The sequence below is a fragment of the Carlito syrichta genome, unplaced genomic scaffold (genome assembly GCF_000164805.1).
Source record: "Carlito syrichta isolate Samal-C Ts95f unplaced genomic scaffold, Tarsius_syrichta-2.0.1 Scaffold302319, whole genome shotgun sequence".
NCBI classification, from domain to species: domain Eukaryota; kingdom Metazoa; phylum Chordata; class Mammalia; order Primates; family Tarsiidae; genus Carlito; species Carlito syrichta.
In genome coordinates, this window is record NW_007246415.1 from 27,330 (window position 1) to 44,948 (window position 17,619).

General features: G+C 39.8%; 1 protein-coding gene across 1 annotated transcript in view; it reads left to right on the top strand.

Moving 5' to 3' along the window:
* Positions 1-17,619, top strand: part of EFCAB8 (EF-hand calcium binding domain 8) — a gene marked incomplete at its 5' end in the record, with an annotated part of 58,255 nt that overhangs the window by 25,471 nt on the left and 15,165 nt on the right. Inside the window, 4 exon segments of the mRNA XM_021711487.1 lie at positions 1,651-1,872; positions 2,406-2,564; positions 17,446-17,479; positions 17,482-17,613. Coding sequence (XP_021567162.1) covers positions 1,651-1,872; positions 2,406-2,564; positions 17,446-17,479; positions 17,482-17,613 — 547 coding nt within the window.

The window sequence follows — 17,619 nt, forward strand, 5'->3', positions numbered from 1 at the left end:
TTTTCCTTTTTAGATTGTTTATCATTCAAATATAGAAATGCAGTGGATCCTTGTGTGTTGACTTTGTATACTGCTATTTTGCTGAATTCATTTATTAGTTCTGTTTGGGTGTGTGTATATGTGTGTATAAAATCTTAAGGATTTTTTTTACATATAAGATAGTATCATCTGTCAACAGTCATATTTTACTTCTTCCTTGCTTATATGAATGACTTTTGTTTCTTTTTCTTGCCTAATTGCTTTGGCAGAACTTCCAGTACTATGTTGAATAGAAGTGAAAGTGGGTATTCTTGTCTTTTTTTTAAGCTTGGAGGGAAAGTTTTCTTTTACTGTTGAATAATTTTCATATATGGCTTTTATTATGTTGAGATGATATTCTTCTTTTCCTAGTTTGTTGAGTGTTTTTATCATTTTGAATTTTGTCACATGGTTTTTCTGCATCGATTAAGATATTCATGTGGTTTTTTTTCTTCTTTCTGTTATGATGTGTTACATGTATCAATGTTGGACCATCCTTGCATTTCAGCAGTAAACCCCACTTGGTCATGGCATATAATCCTTTTAATATGCTGCTGAATTCGGTTTGTTAGTATTTTCTTTTGAGAATTTCTTGCCTCAGTGTTCATAAGAGATAATTATAGTTTTCTTGTAGTGTCTTTATCTGGCTTTGGTATCAGGGTAATGCTGGCCTCATGGAATAAGTTGGGAAGCACTACCTTCTCTTCAGTGTTTTGGAAAAGTCTGAGAAAGATTTGTATTCATTCTTCTTTTAATATTTGGTGGAATTAATGAGGGAAGCCTTCAGGTTCTGGGTGGAAGAGACTCCTGGTTTTTGACCTTGTTGCCCAGGCCAGCAGGAAGCAGGCTGACCATCTTTTTTTGGACTTCTGTGACAATAAGGACAACTGAGATTTGTATTGTGGTTGGTGGTGACATGCTTTGGGGACACATAAGCCCATGCGTTGTTAAGTTCTGACTTGGCGGGAGTGAGGAAGCTACCAAAATCTCCTCCCTGGCCTGATTTACTCTAGCACCCTGACAGTGCTCTCAGCCTCATACAGGGGCCAGGCAAGAAACTCCCTCTGTCGCTTGCCTTGCAGAGTGACTTCCCGTTGTGGCCCCTCTGGGGCCACAGGAGTGTCGTGTAAGGCAAAAGTGAGCAAGGGTAGGGGGATTAGCAAAGGCACGATCAGAGCAAGACTTGAACAAGAATTTGGCTAAAATGCTTTCTTGATGATTGACTGAAAAGTGTGGGTATTTCACTACAGATATATATGAAAGGGAATGAGTTCCTTTCCAAATCATTTTGAGTTGAGTTACAGGTCTTGAAAAATCCTGTTTGAGTATACGAATTGGTGTGTCTTTATTTAATAAACTTTATTGGTCATGTACTGTGTGTCAGGCACCTTTGTGGTTACTGTTGATAAAGTAGTGAGCAAAAAAGACGCAAACCCCTGCCCTACAGTAGCTCGTAGTTCAATGTGATATTCCTCATCACCAGCCAGGTAGGAAGGGTGCGCTCACCATCACCACTCTCATTGGCATCTGGGAAATTGAGGGCCCAGGTGGGTGCCCCAGTGCCATGTGAGAGTGGCGAGGGGAAACCCTCGCTCACAGCGCGGCTGAACTAAGCCTGCCTCTCTCCCACAGATAATCTTCCTGCAGACCAGGCCTCGCCTGCCGCACACGGCTGCTCTGCTGAGTAGCTGCATCGATGGCTACATCTATGCCTGGTCCATTCACAGGAATGGGGGCCTGCTGGGGAAGTTCCCTGTGGACCTCAAGGACAACAGGGATGTTGTGGTGGGTGCCATGGCCACTGATGAAAGTGACAGGATCCTCATCACAGGGGATTGTAAAGGACACATCAAGGTGAGGAGGAACTGGCCTTAAAATCGAGGGACTGCTGGCCACCTCTTTGCTATACATGACCTTTGTCTCGCTCCTCCTCCCCAGGGGACTGGTTTCATTGTAAATAGTGGAGGGAGGAGGGTGGATTACCCAGGAAGTCGTCCTCTCTTGCTTTGGTATGCCCAGTAGAATGAGTAAGGGCTTGGTTCAAAAGACCCTCTAAGAAGCTTCCCTAATGAGTCCCACATTCCATCATCATCTCTCCAACCTCTTGCTCCCCAGGTGTGTGGCTCATCTGTGGTTCACTATCTCAGAACTGAGTTTGGGAGGCAGGTTTATGAGGCAGGAGTGTCTTGTCCTTGACCAGTCACACCCTCTCCACTCGCTAACTAAGGGATCTGGCCTAGAAGACCCCTAAAGCCCCTTCTGGCCCTGAATGGCTGGGTGTTTCCGAGTCCCTGAAGTGAAGCGGAGTGGTCTGGGAGGAGCCCGAGAGTGAGCTGAGGTCTAGCTCCAGGGGGGTGCTGGGCCACTAATCCATGCTTTGTGCCTAGATCTGGGACATCAAGGGTTACTGTGCGTTCACTGATTTGCAACCATCGCGATCCAGTGGGGGCAAGGTCCTCTCTGAAAAAGAGAACAAGTTCCATGCCTTGATTCCTCAACAGCTTGGGACCAGTTTCTCGAGTTACATTCCCTTGAAGGAGAAAGAGGTAGGAAGATGACGAAGGGTTGCTCAGGAAAGTACTTCTGAGCCCCACAGATGAGCTAGGATGTCTCTCCCTTATGGAGGCTATGAATCCTTCATGTTTCTGTTTATGGTCATGTGCAGACATGGGGAAGTCTTCATTAATCAGAAGTCACCGTTAACCAGTGAAACACAAGAATACATACACCAAATGCACACACATGTTCACACACACACACACACACACACACACACACACACACACCCCCATACACACCCTGCTATGGGCTGTGATCTTGGCAATGAGGACTTTAAAATAATCAATATTTGTATGTTTTTTCTTGAATAGTAAATATACATTTACTATGTACATTATAAATCACTTGAAGGCCAGACATAGTGGCTTGCATCTATAATCTTAGCACTTTGGGATTGCTTGAGCTCAGGAGTTCAAGACCAGCCTGGGCCACATAGCAAGGCCTCATCTCTACAAAAATAAAAATAAGAAAAATTAGGAAGTTGAGGCTGCAGTAAACTGTGATTGTGCCATTGTACTCTAGCCTGGGCAACAGAGTGAGACCCTGACTCAAAAAAAAAAAATTACTTGTTATTTCCCCTGAGAGCTAATGAAGTTGAGCCCTTTTTCACTTATTAGGAAAATGCAGATTAAAGCCATAATATAATACTACTATACACTCCAGAATGCCTGAAACTAAGAAGTTTTGGCAAGGTTGCAGATACACTGGAACTTCCACCCTGGTGGGAATATAAGCTAGTATACAGTCGACCCTTGAACAGCGCAGGCTTGAACTGTGAGGGTTCACCTATACGTGGATAGTTTTTAACCAAATACAGATGGAAAATACAGTTTTGGTGGAATGTGAAACCTATGTGTAAAGAAGGCTGACTCTTTGTGTATGAGGGCGACCCAAAAAAGTCCAGAACTATTTTTTGGACTGTTTTGAGCAGTGGAAAAAGTGCCTTAATAGTACATATTGCATCATATGTACTTTGAAGGTGACTAACATTTAAACCTGTAAGAATATGCACACTTTTAAAAAGTAAATAAATTATTATTTTTGGTTCCCCCTCATGTGTGCGTTCTGTAGGGTTGACTGTGAGACGAGTATGTGCAGATTTCCGTATACATGGAAGGTCCTAGAACCAACCCTCGTGTATACAGAGGAATGACTGTAATCATTTTGGAGAACTCTTTGACAGTAGCTGAATACATGGCCTATCCTGTGATCTATCAATTCCACTCCTAGCTTTATACCCAAGAGAAATATGCACTGAAAGACACAAGGAAGACTGTTGATGGAATTACTATTTATAATAGTGCCACATTAGAAACAGCCCAAATGCCTATTGCCATGGACTGGAAAGATAAATTGTGGTCCACACACACTACAGGATAACATCTGACCCTGGAAATGAAGACTTTGCATCTATTCAGTATAACATGTGTCACTCCAAACAATTTAAACAAAAGAAGTCAGACACAGAGGAGTACATATAGTGTGTTTTGTGGCTCCATTTACACAGAGTACAAAAACAGACAAACCTATTCTATTAGAAGTGGTTATTTCTGTTGGGGGAATAAAGTGACTGGAAGAAGTCAGGGACTTCTGAAGGAGGGACTGGCAGTGCTTCATTATCTGGGTCTGATCATGCAATTGTGTTCAGTTGGTAAAAATTTATTCAGTGGTACATTTAAGGTATGTGTAATTTTCTATATGTGTATCATGTATCAATGAAAAAAAATTTTTTTTGAGTCGGAGTCTCACTCCTTCGCCCAGGCTGGAGTGAGTGGCACACTCATTGCCACCACAGCCTCGACCTATTGGGCTCAGGTGATTCTTCCACCTCAGCCTTCTAAATTGCTGAGACTGCAAGCATGTGCCACCACACCCAGCTAACTTTTTGATTTATTGTAGAGATGAGGTCTCGCCAAGTTGCCCACTTCCAAAGGATACATGTATTTGCAATTTTGTTATCCATCTTGCAACCTTAAATGCCTTTTGAATCTCTGCATGACTATATTATGGTCAGCTAGTTTTAATATGAAGAGAATTTCATTATGTTCAAATCTGTTGGGAACTGGTCACCCATGGAGGCGGTGTATGAAGAATTTATAATGTTAATGAGATGGTTATATAGAGAGAATATATACAATAACTGATATTTATTTGCTGTTCGCAGTGTTCCAGGAATAATAAGTGCTTTATATATGTTTACATTGCTCTCCATCACGACTTTTCAGACGAGGAGGAAATGAAAGAGCTGGAGGGACCTATCTAAGCTCACACAGTGGCCAGTGAGAACCTGGGACTAAAGTTACGTCTTTTGACTCTAGAATTCAGGTTCCTGGCCATTTGCTCTTAGTTTTAAAATGATATAGACAGTTGGGATCATGCTGTATGTAACTAGAATTTCCTGTATCATTACATTTTTTCTTTTCAAAACGTTGTATTAATATTATTTTTAATGTACAAATCATAAGTATACTATAAACATTTCTGAAGTACAGTGTACCATTTTGATACACGTATACATGCGGAACGATTAAATCAAGCCACTTAACATGTCTACCTCCTCACTTATCATTTTTTGTGATGAGATACTTGGAATTTATTTCTTTAGTTATTTCGAAGTATGCCAAATGTTATTATTGACTAACCACCCTGTGCTGTTTGTTGTTATCGACTGTAGCCACCCTGTGCTTTTTGTTGTTATTGACTGTAGTTTACCCCGTGCCATACGTCATTATTGACTGTAGCCATCCTGTGCCGTATGTTGTTATTGACTATAGTAGCCCTGTGTTGTCTGTTATTATTGACTGTAGTCACCCCATGGTGTATGTTATTAGTGACTGTAGTCACCCTGTGCCATATGTTGTTGTTGACTGTAGTCAACCTATTGTTTAAGGAAAACTTCATACCTTTGATCGGCAACTCCCCATCCTGCTCCCAACCCCCAAGCCTCTGGTGGCCATAATTCTTCCCTCTGCTTCTAGGAGTGTGACTTTTTTAGATGCCATATAAAAGCAAGGTTGGGTAGTATTTGTCTTTCTTTTCCTGGCTTATTTCACTTGGCACAGTGTCCTACAGGTTCATCCATGTAGTACCCAATGACAGGATTTTCTTCTCTTTTATGACTGGACAGTGTTCCATTTTGTATATAGACCACATTTTCCTCATCCACTGATGGCCGCTTAGGTTGATTCCATATCTTGGCTATTGTGAATAATGCTGAAATAAACATGAGAGTATAGATATTCCTTTGACATACTGATTTTAGTTCCTTTGGATATTTACCCCATAGTGGGATTGCTGAATTGTATGGTCTTTTTAAATTTGTTTTTTGAGGAACCTTCATAATATTTTTCATAGTGGCCATATTAATTTACATTCCCACCAGAAGTGTATAAGGACTTTTTTTCTTCTCATTCTCACCAACACTTATCTCTCATCTTTTTAATAATATCTATTGAAGTAGATAAGAGGTGATATTTAATTGTGCTTTTAATTTGTATTTTCCTAATGATTAGTGATACTGACCATTTTTTTCCCATGAACCTTTTGGCCATTCATATATTTTTGTGAGAAATGTCCTTTGCCCATTAAAAAAATTGAGTTATTTGTTTTCTTGTTATTAAGTTGTTTTAGTTCTTTGTATATTTTGGACATTAATGTCTTATCAGATACATGGTTTGCAAATATTTTCTCCCACTTTGTGGGTTGTCTCTTCACTTTATTTTTACACTTTGCTATGCAAAATCTTATTGGTTTGATGCAATCCCATTAGCCTATTTTGGCTTTTTTTGCCTGTGCTTTTAGGTCATAGCTAAATAATCATTGCCCAGATGATTTTAATTTGATTTTTATGTATTGTGTTAAGGATCCAAATTCATTCTTCTGTATGTAGATATCCAGTTTTCCCAGCACCGTTTCTTGAAGAGGCTGTTTCTTCCGTTGTATGTTCTAGCATGTTTGTCAAAAATCAGTGACTATAATGTATAGGTTTAATTCTGGGCTTACTATCCTGTTCCATTGGTTTATACATCTGTTCTTATGCCAGTATCATGCTGTTTTGGCTGTAATAGATTTATAATATATTTTGAAATTGAGAAGTGTGACACCTCCAGCTTTGTTCTTTTTGCTCAAGATTGTTTTGGTTATACAGGCTCTTTTGTGTTTCCACACAAATTTAAAGATTTTTTTTTCTATTTCTGTGAGTAATGATACTGGAATTTTGATAGGGATTTGAGTGAATCTGTAGATCACTTTGGGTAGGATGGGGTTTTTTTCCCTGTGATATTTATTTATTTATTTTTATTTTAAAGATGTGGGGTACAATTCAGGGTTAGGTATACAAATGTCCATTATGCAGGTATCCTTGTTGATGAGGTATGCCCCTACCTCCGCTGACTGTTTCTCTCAACAGCCAGTCCCACCCTGTCTCCTGGCAGTTTCCCACTACTGCCAATCCCTTTCTTATAGTATTATGATAATTGTTCAAGGTCCACTTATGAGTGAGAATGTATGGTACTCTGTTCTTTGTTTCTGTGATAGATCACTAAGTATGACAGACTTTAAATCCATCCAAGTTGCTGCGAAGTTCATATATCTGTTTGTCCTTTTTTTTTTGAGTTGGAGGCTCACTCTGTCGCCCAGATTGGAGTGCAGTGACATGCTCCGGCCACCGCAGCCTCCTGCTGGGCTCTGGCGATCCTTCTGCCTCAGCCTTCCAAGTAGCCAGAACTGCAGGTGCACGCTACCACGCCCGGCTAATTTTTTTTGGTTTATTGTAGAGATGAGGTCTCGCCAAGTTGCACAGGTGGGTTGCGAACCCGCGGGCTTAGGCAGTCCACTCACCTCAGCCTTCCAAAGTGCTGGGATTACAGGCTAAGCCACCAAGCCCGGCCTGTTTGTCCTTTTTAAGGCTATGCCATTGTGTATAGTACTACATTTTTTTTATCAGTCCAACCATGTTGGTTCCATGTTTTTACTATTGTGAATAGAGCTGCAACAAACATACGTGTGCAGGTATCTTATTTTGTAGAATGATTTGAGTTCCTCTGGGTATATTCCCAATAGTGGGATTGCTGGATCATATGGAAGGTCAATTTCTAGTTCTTTCAGAAATCACCACAACTGTCTTTCAAAGAGATTGCACTAGTTTGCCTTCCCACCAGCAGTGTAGAAGCGTTCCTTTTTCTCTGCATGCTTGCCAGCATCTGTTGTTGTTTGTTTTATTAATGATGGCCATTCTTACTGGTGTTAGGTGGTATCTCAATATGGTTTTGATTTGCATTTCTCTGATGATGAGTGAGGCTGAGCACTTTTTCATGTGTCTGTTGGCTGTCCATATATCTTCTTTTGAGAAGTGTCTATTCATGTCTTTTGTCCACTTTTTAATGGGGCTGTTTGTTTTTTTCTTTTCAGCATGTTTGAGTTCCTCATAGATGCTAGATATTAGGCTTTGTCAGATATACAGTTAGCAAATATTTTTCCCATTTTGTAGGCTGTTTCCCTGCTCTCATGGTGGTTTCTTTTGCATTGCAGAAGCTTATCCGTTTGATGAGGTCCCACTTGTCTATCTTTTTTCTCATGGTATGGGCACTTAGGGTTTTGATCAGGAATTGGTTGTCAGTTCCAATTTCCATAAGGGTGTCTCCTGCATTTTCTAAGATTCTTATAGTTTGAGATTTTACGTTTAGGTCTTTGATCCATTTAGAGTTAATTTTTGTGTATGGTGATAGGTAGGGGTCCTGTTTCAATCTTCTCATGTGATCAGCCAGTTTTCCCAGCACCATTTACTGAATGGGTTCTCCTCTCCCCAGTGGTTGTTGTTGGAGGCTTTGTCAAAGATGAGTTTGTTGAGAAATTGAGACTCTGCTTTTAGAATCTCTGTCCTGTTCCATTGGTTTATATGCCTGTTCTTGTACCAATACCAGGCTGTATTGATTACTGCAGCCTTATAGTAAAGTTTGTTTCTTTTGCTAAGGATTGTTTTGACTATTCGTGGTCATTTATGTTTCCATATGAATTTCTGTATTGTCATTTCCAGGTCTAAGAAGAATGATGTTGGTAATTTAATGGGTATTGTGTTGAATCTGTAGATTGCCTTTGGTCGGATGGACATCTTAACGATGTTGATTCTTCCTATCCATGAGCATAGTATATTTTTCCATTTGTGTCTTCTTGGCTTTCTTTGAGCAGTGTTTTGTAGTTCTCATGGTAAAGGTCTTTCACTTCTCTGGTTAGGAAGATGCTAAGGTATTTCACTTTTTTGGTGACTATTGTGAATGGGACTGTGCTTTTTATTTGGGTCTCTGCCTGCTTGTTGTTGGTGTATAAGAATGCAACGGTCTTTTGCACATTTATTTTGTACCCCGAGACTTGGCCAAAGTCCTTTATCAGTGCAAGCAGGTTTTTGACAGATTCCTTTGACTTTTCGAGGTATAGGATCATATCGCCAGCAAAGAGGGATATCTTGACTTCCTCTTTTCCTATTTGGATACCCCTGATGTCCTTCTCTTGTCTAATTGCCCTAGCTAGGACTTCCAACACAATGTTGCACAAGAGGGATGAGAGTGGGCAGCTTTGTCTTGTTCCAGTTTTTAGGGGAAATGTTTCCAGTTCCTGTTCCTTTAGCAGTATGTGAGCTGTGGGTTTATTGTAGATGGCACTTACTATTTTGAGGTATGTTCTTTCTATACCTAGGTTTTTGAGGGTTTTTATTAAGAAGCAATGCTGGATTTTATTAAAGGCTTTTTCTACATCTAATGATATAATCATGTGGTTCTTGTTTTTACATCTGTTGATGTATTTAATTACATTTATGGTCTTGAGAATGTTGAACCAGCCCTCATCCTGGGGATGAAGTCTACTTGGTCATTGGATGACTGGTGGATGATTTTTGAGATGTGTTTTTGGATCATATTTTCTAGAATTGTGTTGAGGATTTTTGCACCTATGTTCATAAGGGATGTTGGCCTGTAGTTCTCTTTTTTGGTTGTTGTTGTATCTTTAACCAGTTTGGATATCAGTGTGATGTTAGCTTCATAAAATGATTTGGGGAGAATTCTATCTTTCTCAGTTGCCTGGAATACTTCCAGCAGGATTGGTATCAGCTTCTTCTCGTACTTTTTGTAGAATTGTGCTGGAAAGCTATCTGGTTCAGGGCTTTTTTTTTTGTAGGTAGTTTTCTTATGATACAGTCAATTTCCTGGGTTGTTATTGGTCTATTTAGTATCTCAGTGTCTTCTTGTTTCAACCTGGGGAGGTTGTGTGATGTCAGAAAGTCCTCCATTTCATTTAAGTTATCAAGTTTGTTTTCATATAGGTGTACATAGTAATCTCTGATAATCTTTTGTATTTCTGATTGCATTTATTTGGGCTTTTTCTCTCTTTTTCTTGGTCATTCTGGCTAGAGGTCCATCAATCTTGTTTATTCTTTCAGAGAATCAGCTTTTTGTTTTGTTGGTGTTTTCTATGATATTTTTGTCTCCTATGTCCCATATTTGGGCTTTTATTTTGGTGATTTGGATTCTTCTGCTAAAATTAGGGTTTTGGTGGTCTTTTTTTTCTAGCTCCCTTAGGTGATTTGTTAGGCTCTCCACTGTGATCTTTCCATTTTCTTGATGTGTGCTTGTAGAGATATAAATTCCCCTCTTAGAACTGATTTCCTGGCATCCCAGAGGTTTTGGTAAGATGTTTTTTCATTTTCATTTATTTCCAGGAACCTTTTAGTTTTTGCTTTGATTTCAGTGTTGACCCAGTAGTTGTCCAGCATCATGCTGTTTAGTGTCCATGTCTTTGTGGGTTTGGGGGAAATTTTGTTGGTGTTGATATTTATTTTTATTCCACTGTGGTCTGAGAAGGTGCATGGCAATATTTCAACCTTATGAAATTTGATTATGCTTGATTTATGGCCAAGGATGTGATTGATCTTGGAGTACCTTCCATGTGGTAATGAGTAGCATGTATATTCTGTGGTTTTTGATTGGAATAATCTGTATCTATTAAGTTCATTTAGTCGAGTGCCAAGTTTAGGTTCTAGATCTTCTTGTTGATTTTTTGCCTTGATGATCTATTTAGGGCTGTTAGTGGGGGTATTCGAGTCCTTTGCTATAATACTGTTAGAGTCAATATGTTTTTTTTAGTTTACTTAGTAGTTGTTTTATAAATGCTGGTGTTCCTGTTTCAGGTGCATATATGCTTAGGACATATATCTCTTATTGATGGATTGAACCCTTTATCATCATGTAATGTCCTTTTGTATCTTTTTACATTTTTGATAGCTTAAAGGTTGTTTTGTCTGATACTAAGATTGTGAATCCTGTCTTCTTTTGTGATCCATTGCCTGGAAACTAATTTTGTATCCTTTAACTTTGAGTCTGTGTGTGTCCCTTGTGGTGAGATGAGTTTCCTGGATGCAGCAAATAATTGGATCATGGTTTCTTATCCAGTTTGCCATTTTGTGTCTTTTCAGTGGTGCATTTAGTCCTTTCACATTCAGGCTGATTATTGAAATGTGATTGTTTATCCCTGTCATGAGGTTTTTTTATAAAGTTTTTTTCTTTGTTTTCTTTTGGCTTTGGTGTTGATGTATGTGTGTGTTTTCAAGTTTGCACTGTATTCTCTGTTGATTCTGTGCTCTGCTGTTCTCTTGGGAAGTGTGTGGTCATTCTTTTTTTCCTTTCTTCTGTGCTTAATACTTTTTTAAGTGTCTCCTGTAGAGCTGGTCTAGAAGCTGCGTAATCTCTTAAGGATTGAGTGTCTGTGAAGGATTTTAATTCTCCTGAGCTTGACTGGGTAGGAAATTCTTGGTTGAAATTGTTTATCTTTGAGGACTTTGAATACTGATCTCTAGTCCCTTCTTGCTTGTAGTGTTTCTGCCAATAGGTCGGCTGCTATTCTGATTGGTTTTCCCCAGTAGGTAGTCTGACCTTTCTCTCTTGTTGCCTTTAGGATTTTTTCTTTTGTGCCTACTTTGTGTAGGCAAATTACTATGTGTCTAGGGATTGCTCTTATTTGATGTCTTGTGGGGATTCTCTGTATCTCTTGTATTTGGCTGGTAATATCTCTGGTGAGATGGGGAGATTTTTCTTGGATTACCACCTGGAATACTTGCTCCAAGGTATTCTCCATTTCCCTTTCTTCTTCTAGGCTACTAATCAGGTGTAGGTTCAGTCTCTTGATAGAATCGCACATCTCTTGTAGGTTTTGTTCTTTCTTTCTGAGTTTTCTTTCTATGTTTTTTTTACAAATCAGGTTAATTTCATGTTCTGTTCTTCAAGTTTTGAGATTCTTTCTTTGGCTAGATTAATTCTGCTTTCCGTGCTTGTCATCTTGTTATTTATTTCCTGGATGGAATGTTTTATTGCCAAAATCTCTGCTACAAGTTCTTTCAATGTTGCATCTTGTCTTTCTTGAGTCTTATTCACTCTTTCCATCCATTCCCTAATCCCTGCCATATTCTGGGGCCAGTCATTGGTTACTTCCATTGTTTGGGCTCCAAGGTCTGATTTTTCAGGAGTTTTCTTTTTGTTACATTTGAAATTATCTGTGGTCTTCCATTGGTTTTTCCTCATTTGTGACAGATCTCTTGCTTTTCTCTTTAGTTCTTTTATTTAGTGTCAGTAGGAGAGGTTTTCCCTTCTGATGTTTGCTCAGCCCTCTCTTCTTCCCTGATCTGGGCTCTAGATTTGTTTTGTTTTGAAACAGGATTTTGCTGTCTCTTGTAGTTTAGAAAGTCAAATAAGGTAGGGGATGGGGAGCTAAGATTCAGAAACTACTTGCAAATTGCAGTGTTCAGTGATTGTGATATGTGTTCCCTGAGACCCACTCTCCACCACCATTCTATAAGACGATGCAATGGGTACGTGTATGTACCCTCTGAGTCCAAAATACAGTGACAGCAATGAAGAGCACAGAAAAAAAATAGAATGAAATAAGATAGACCAGAATTTTTTTAAAAACACAGAACAATGAAAGCAGAAACCAAAACAAAAAACAATTGAGTGTGTGTGCGTGCGCACAAACACACACACACACACACACACACACACAAACACACACACCAAAACAAACTGAAATAATAATGAAGTGAAATAAAACAAACTACAACAACAAAAAAACCCCAGGAAAACTAAACACACACACACACACACACACACACACACACACACCTAGCACAAAATGAATGGAGAAGAAAAAGAGAAAGACTGGAAAACAACCAAAAAAACCCAAAAAACAAAGGAATTCAGATTGAACCCTCACACATATATTGACACACACCTTAAACTAAAAAAATAAAGTAAAATAAAGAGAAGAACAAAAGAGCAAAAAACAAACCAACAACAATGAAAAAACTGAAAGGTGAACACTCAATCATTCACAAACTCACATAAACAGAAAACATAAAAGAAGAAAGAAAAAGAAAAGTGAAAAAGGAGGGCTGCAGATTAAACCCTCACATACACATTCATGCACAAAGGAAAAATATTTTTAAAAAGATGAACTAACAAACAGGCGAAAAAAATTTTTTTTAATTATAAAAAAATTTTAAAAAGAAAAAAAAACCCTGTCCTCTTGTGGCAGGTTCTGTAATTGTTCCTCCCATCTGCTCTCACCTGCAGAGCTTCCACCTCTTTCACTCTCTCCCCAGGGTTAGAGCAGGGAAGGAGGAGGGGCAGTGGGGGTGGGTGGGGCTGCAGTTCTCTCCTCCCACTCTTTTATGGTCAGGGAGATTCCCTCTGGTGGGGAGGTGTGGGATTGTTTCTTCCCCAGGTATGTACTCACAGGGGGTTACCCCAGCCGAGTGTTGTTCTGTTGTGACTGACGTTCAGGATCCACTTGGGTTTGTCCCTCTCAATCGTGGCCCAGCTGTGTGTGGGTCTGATGTTTAGAGGATTGCTGGGGAGGAGGGGGTTTGGGTCCCCCAGACTCACCACAAATCTCTTTGGAGTTCTTCCTCATCCTTTTCTGGCCACACCCTTTGTCCCACAACTGGATTAGGGTAGGAGGTCGGGCGCCTGGGACTCAGCACTCATCAGGTCCCTCCGAAGTTTGTGCTTCCTGGATATTGCCTCTGGGTCATGATCAACCCCTGAGTAGTTGATCTGCCAGTCACAGAGATTGGGTCTGTTGCTCTGTGGTGAGTATGTCAGGGCACTTTCCTGTCTCACCTTCAAGATGGTGCTGGGATACCTCTCTTGTCCTGTCTGGTGGGACTTTCTTTGCCTCTGGGCTCCCTCTGCAGCCCCTGCTGCCAGTGTTCCGCCCAGCGCTGAGGTGGTGAGACAACGCCTGGAGCTGTCAGTCTCCTCTGCTACAGTGAGGAGGCAGAGCCTGTAGCTGGTAGTCTCTCCCCATGGCTTCTTTGCAGGAAAACTTTTGTCCATGTAAAAAAAAAATGGCGCTCGGCTTCTTTGACCTGGGAAGTACCAGGAACCAAGCAGAGAAGCTGCAGCACCAGCTGCTGCACCAGGAGGGCCCTGGTCACTTGCTCACGAGCCCCCACTTAGTCAGTCTCTCCCAGCATTCTCTTCCTAGGAAGGATTTTGTTGATTTAAAAAAAGAAAAAAAAAAGGCGCTCAGCTTCTGTGTCCCAGAAATTGCTGGGGTCCCAGCTGAGCTGCTGCAGCACCAGCCGCTGCACCAGGAGAGCCCTGGCCACTAGCTCCCAAGCCCTCACTCATTCAGCCACTCACACATTCACTCACTCACCAGCATGCACACAAACATTTTCCATACACTCACTCATTCATGCTGGGACTTGCATGGCCTGACTGGCTGGCTGCCATCTTCTCAACTGCACGAGTATGGATATTTTAACAATATTAATTCCTCTAAATTATGAGCACAAGATACCTTTCCATTTATTTGTGTTTTCAGTTTCTTTTATTAGTATTTCATAGCTTTCAGTGTACAGGTCTTTTATCTCTTCAGTTAAATTTGCTCTTAAATATTTTATTTTCTATTACTTTTGTAAATGAGATTATTTTCTTTTCTTTTCTTTTCTTTTTTTTTTGAGTTGGAGTCTCACTCTCGCCCAGACTGGAGTGCAGTGGCCGCTCCTGGCCACCGCAGCCTCGACCTGCTGGGCTCTGGCGATCCTTCCACCTCAGCCTTCCAAGTAGCTGGAACTACAGGCGCGCGCTACCACGCCCGGCTAATTTTTTTTTTTTTTATTGTAGAGATGAGGTCTCGCCAAGTTGCCCAGGTGGGTCTTGAACCCACGGGCTCAGGCAATCCACTCACCTCAGCCTCCCAAAAGCGCAGGATTACCGGCTGAGCCACCAAGCCCAGCTGAAATTATTTTCTTAATTTAATTTTCAGATAGTTTGTTATTGGTATATAGAAACACTATTGATTTTTTATTTTGTATTCTGAAACTTTATTGAATTTATCAGTTTTAACAATATTTGGGTGGAGTCTTTAGGATTTTCGGATCATTTCACTAGCAAACAGAGACAACTTCACTTCTTCCTTTCCTATTTGTATACCTTTTACTTCTTTCTCTTGCTGAATTGCTCTAGGTAGGACTTTTAGTACTATGCTGAAAACAAGTGGTGAGAATGGGCATCCTTGTCTTATTCCTGAACTTAGAGGAAAAAACTTTTCATTATTAGCTATGGGTTTGTCATATATGGCCTTTATTGTGTGGAGGAACATTCTGTCTATACCTGATCCTTGAGAATTTTTATTATGAAGGGATGTTGAATTTTTATCAAGTACTTTTTCTGCATCTATTGAGATCATCACGTCTTTTTTCTTTCATTTTGTTAATGTAGTATATCACAGTTATAGATTTGTGTATGTTGAACAATCCTTGTATTTTAGGGATATCAAATACTCTTGAAATTCAGAATTTCTAAATTAAGTAATATTTCACTTTATAGAGTTATAGATATTTACTTTATGGAGTTGCAATAATTTATTTATTTATTTTTAATTTTTAAAATTTTTGAGTGCAGTGATCACTTCTGCATCAGCCTCCTAAGTAGCTGTAACTACAGGTATGCACCACCACACTAGCTCATTTTTTGTAGGGACGAAGTCTCACTATATTGCCTAGACTGGTTTTGAACTCCTGGCTCAGGCAATCCTCCTGCCTCAGTCTCCCAAAGCGCTGGGATTGCAGGCATGAACCACTATGCTTGGCCCATTTATTTAACTTGTTACCTATTGTCAGATCTTAGGACAGTTTCTACTTTTTCATTATAAAAAAAATGGGAAAATGGACAAAATCTTAGAAAGACACAAACTACTAAAACGGACTCAAGAAGAAGTAGAAGTGGGGACCAAAGTGAGGCCCAAACTTTTACCTACACAATGATCATTTGTATACCTAATACTGACTTGTACCCCACGACTTTAAAATAAAAATAAAATAAAATAAAAAAGAAGTAGAAAATCTAAATATAACAAGTAAGGAGATTAAATTAGTAAATAAAATTTACCACAGAGAAAAGTTCAGGTTCAGATAGTTTTGCTGGTAAATTCTACCAAATATTTAAAGAATTAATGCCAATTCTTCACAAACTTCTCAGAGAGTTTTCTATGAGCCTTGTGTACCTTGATATCAAAACCAAAGGTATCACAAGAAAATAAAACTACAGACCAAGTTTTTGATGAATTTAGATGCAAAATCTTTAAAATTTTAGCAAATTAAAGCCAGCAACACATGAAAAGGATTATACACTATGACCAAGTGAGATTTATCTATATTTCCTTACTTTACTACTCCTGTGTGATCCTGTAAATCGCCTCTTCATGTCCTTTGCCTACCTTTCTATTATGGTAACCATTTATAATGGTATAAATCACTTAAATGTATTATAATATATAATCCCTTAAAACATATTAAAAGATTAACTCATCACCTATTGTATGTATTGCAAATATCTCCCACTCCCATGATTTGTTATTTCCTTGTTAATTTATTTATGATGATTTAAAAATTATAATACATTTTTTTTGTTGGTCAATTCAATTTTTCTTCCTATTGTGATATTTTCCCATTGCCTATCATGTTCTTATTCAGATATAAGATAAACATTTGTTCATTCTTTCTTTTAGATGTTTTATTATTTCATTAACATCAATCTCCAGTGCTGCTTGTATTTGTTTAGTTGTAAGATGTAAGATAATGACTTGGGTTTCTCTGGATTGTTCAGCAGGTATGCCAGTACTGTGCATTGAGTCAAGCTGTTTATTGTATTACCACTCCTGTCATACACCAGAGTTTTAATACATTTGGGTTGGTTTCTCACCCTCTGTTGTCTTCCATTGCTTTATTTCAAGTTTGTATTATTCCATACTCGAATATGGTTTCCATACTCGAATATGGTTAAGTTCCCCTTTATTAATCTTGTGGTATTTCCTGGTTTTTTTCCACTCATTTTCCAGTTCAATAAAGTTTCATTCTCTCCTAGTGTAATGTGACATATCACCCCTTGCTCACCCTATTTTTCTCCCAATGTCCAGTTGAAAAACTGTAGAAGGCCGAGGCTCTGTCCTGGCCCTGTCACTTTCTAGCCATGTGGCCTTGGGTCGGTTACTGAACATCTCTGGCTTTCACTTCTCTTCTTAGAAGACAGTGCGATAATATGCGTCCTACAAGGTTGTGAGGTTCCAGTGGAACAACCTGTATGGAGGCACTTGGTGAACAATAGCACAACATGCAGATGCTCTGCAATAGCTTTGCCTAAGGGGCCAGTGAGGGGTAGAGACACACCAGGGCCTGCTTAAGGCCACGAGCGAGTTAATGGGGGATGTGTGCAGAATTCCTGGGACCCTTCCAACCAGGCTCTGCAGCCTCAGTCCTGGGGGCCTCTGAGGAGCCTGGGTGTGGTCTTGGTGTAAGGAGTTCTCCTGTGCTGTTCCCTGTAGGTTGTGGATGGCCAGACCATCTCCCTGGTCCCCCCCCACTCCTGATTACTTGGAAGGGTCATCTGGACAGTGTGGCAGACATCCTGTATGTGGACAGCTTCCAGCTGGTCATCAGTGCTGGCCAGGACCAAGATATCAAGGCTTGGAGACTTTCTGGTGATGCCACTGGTATGT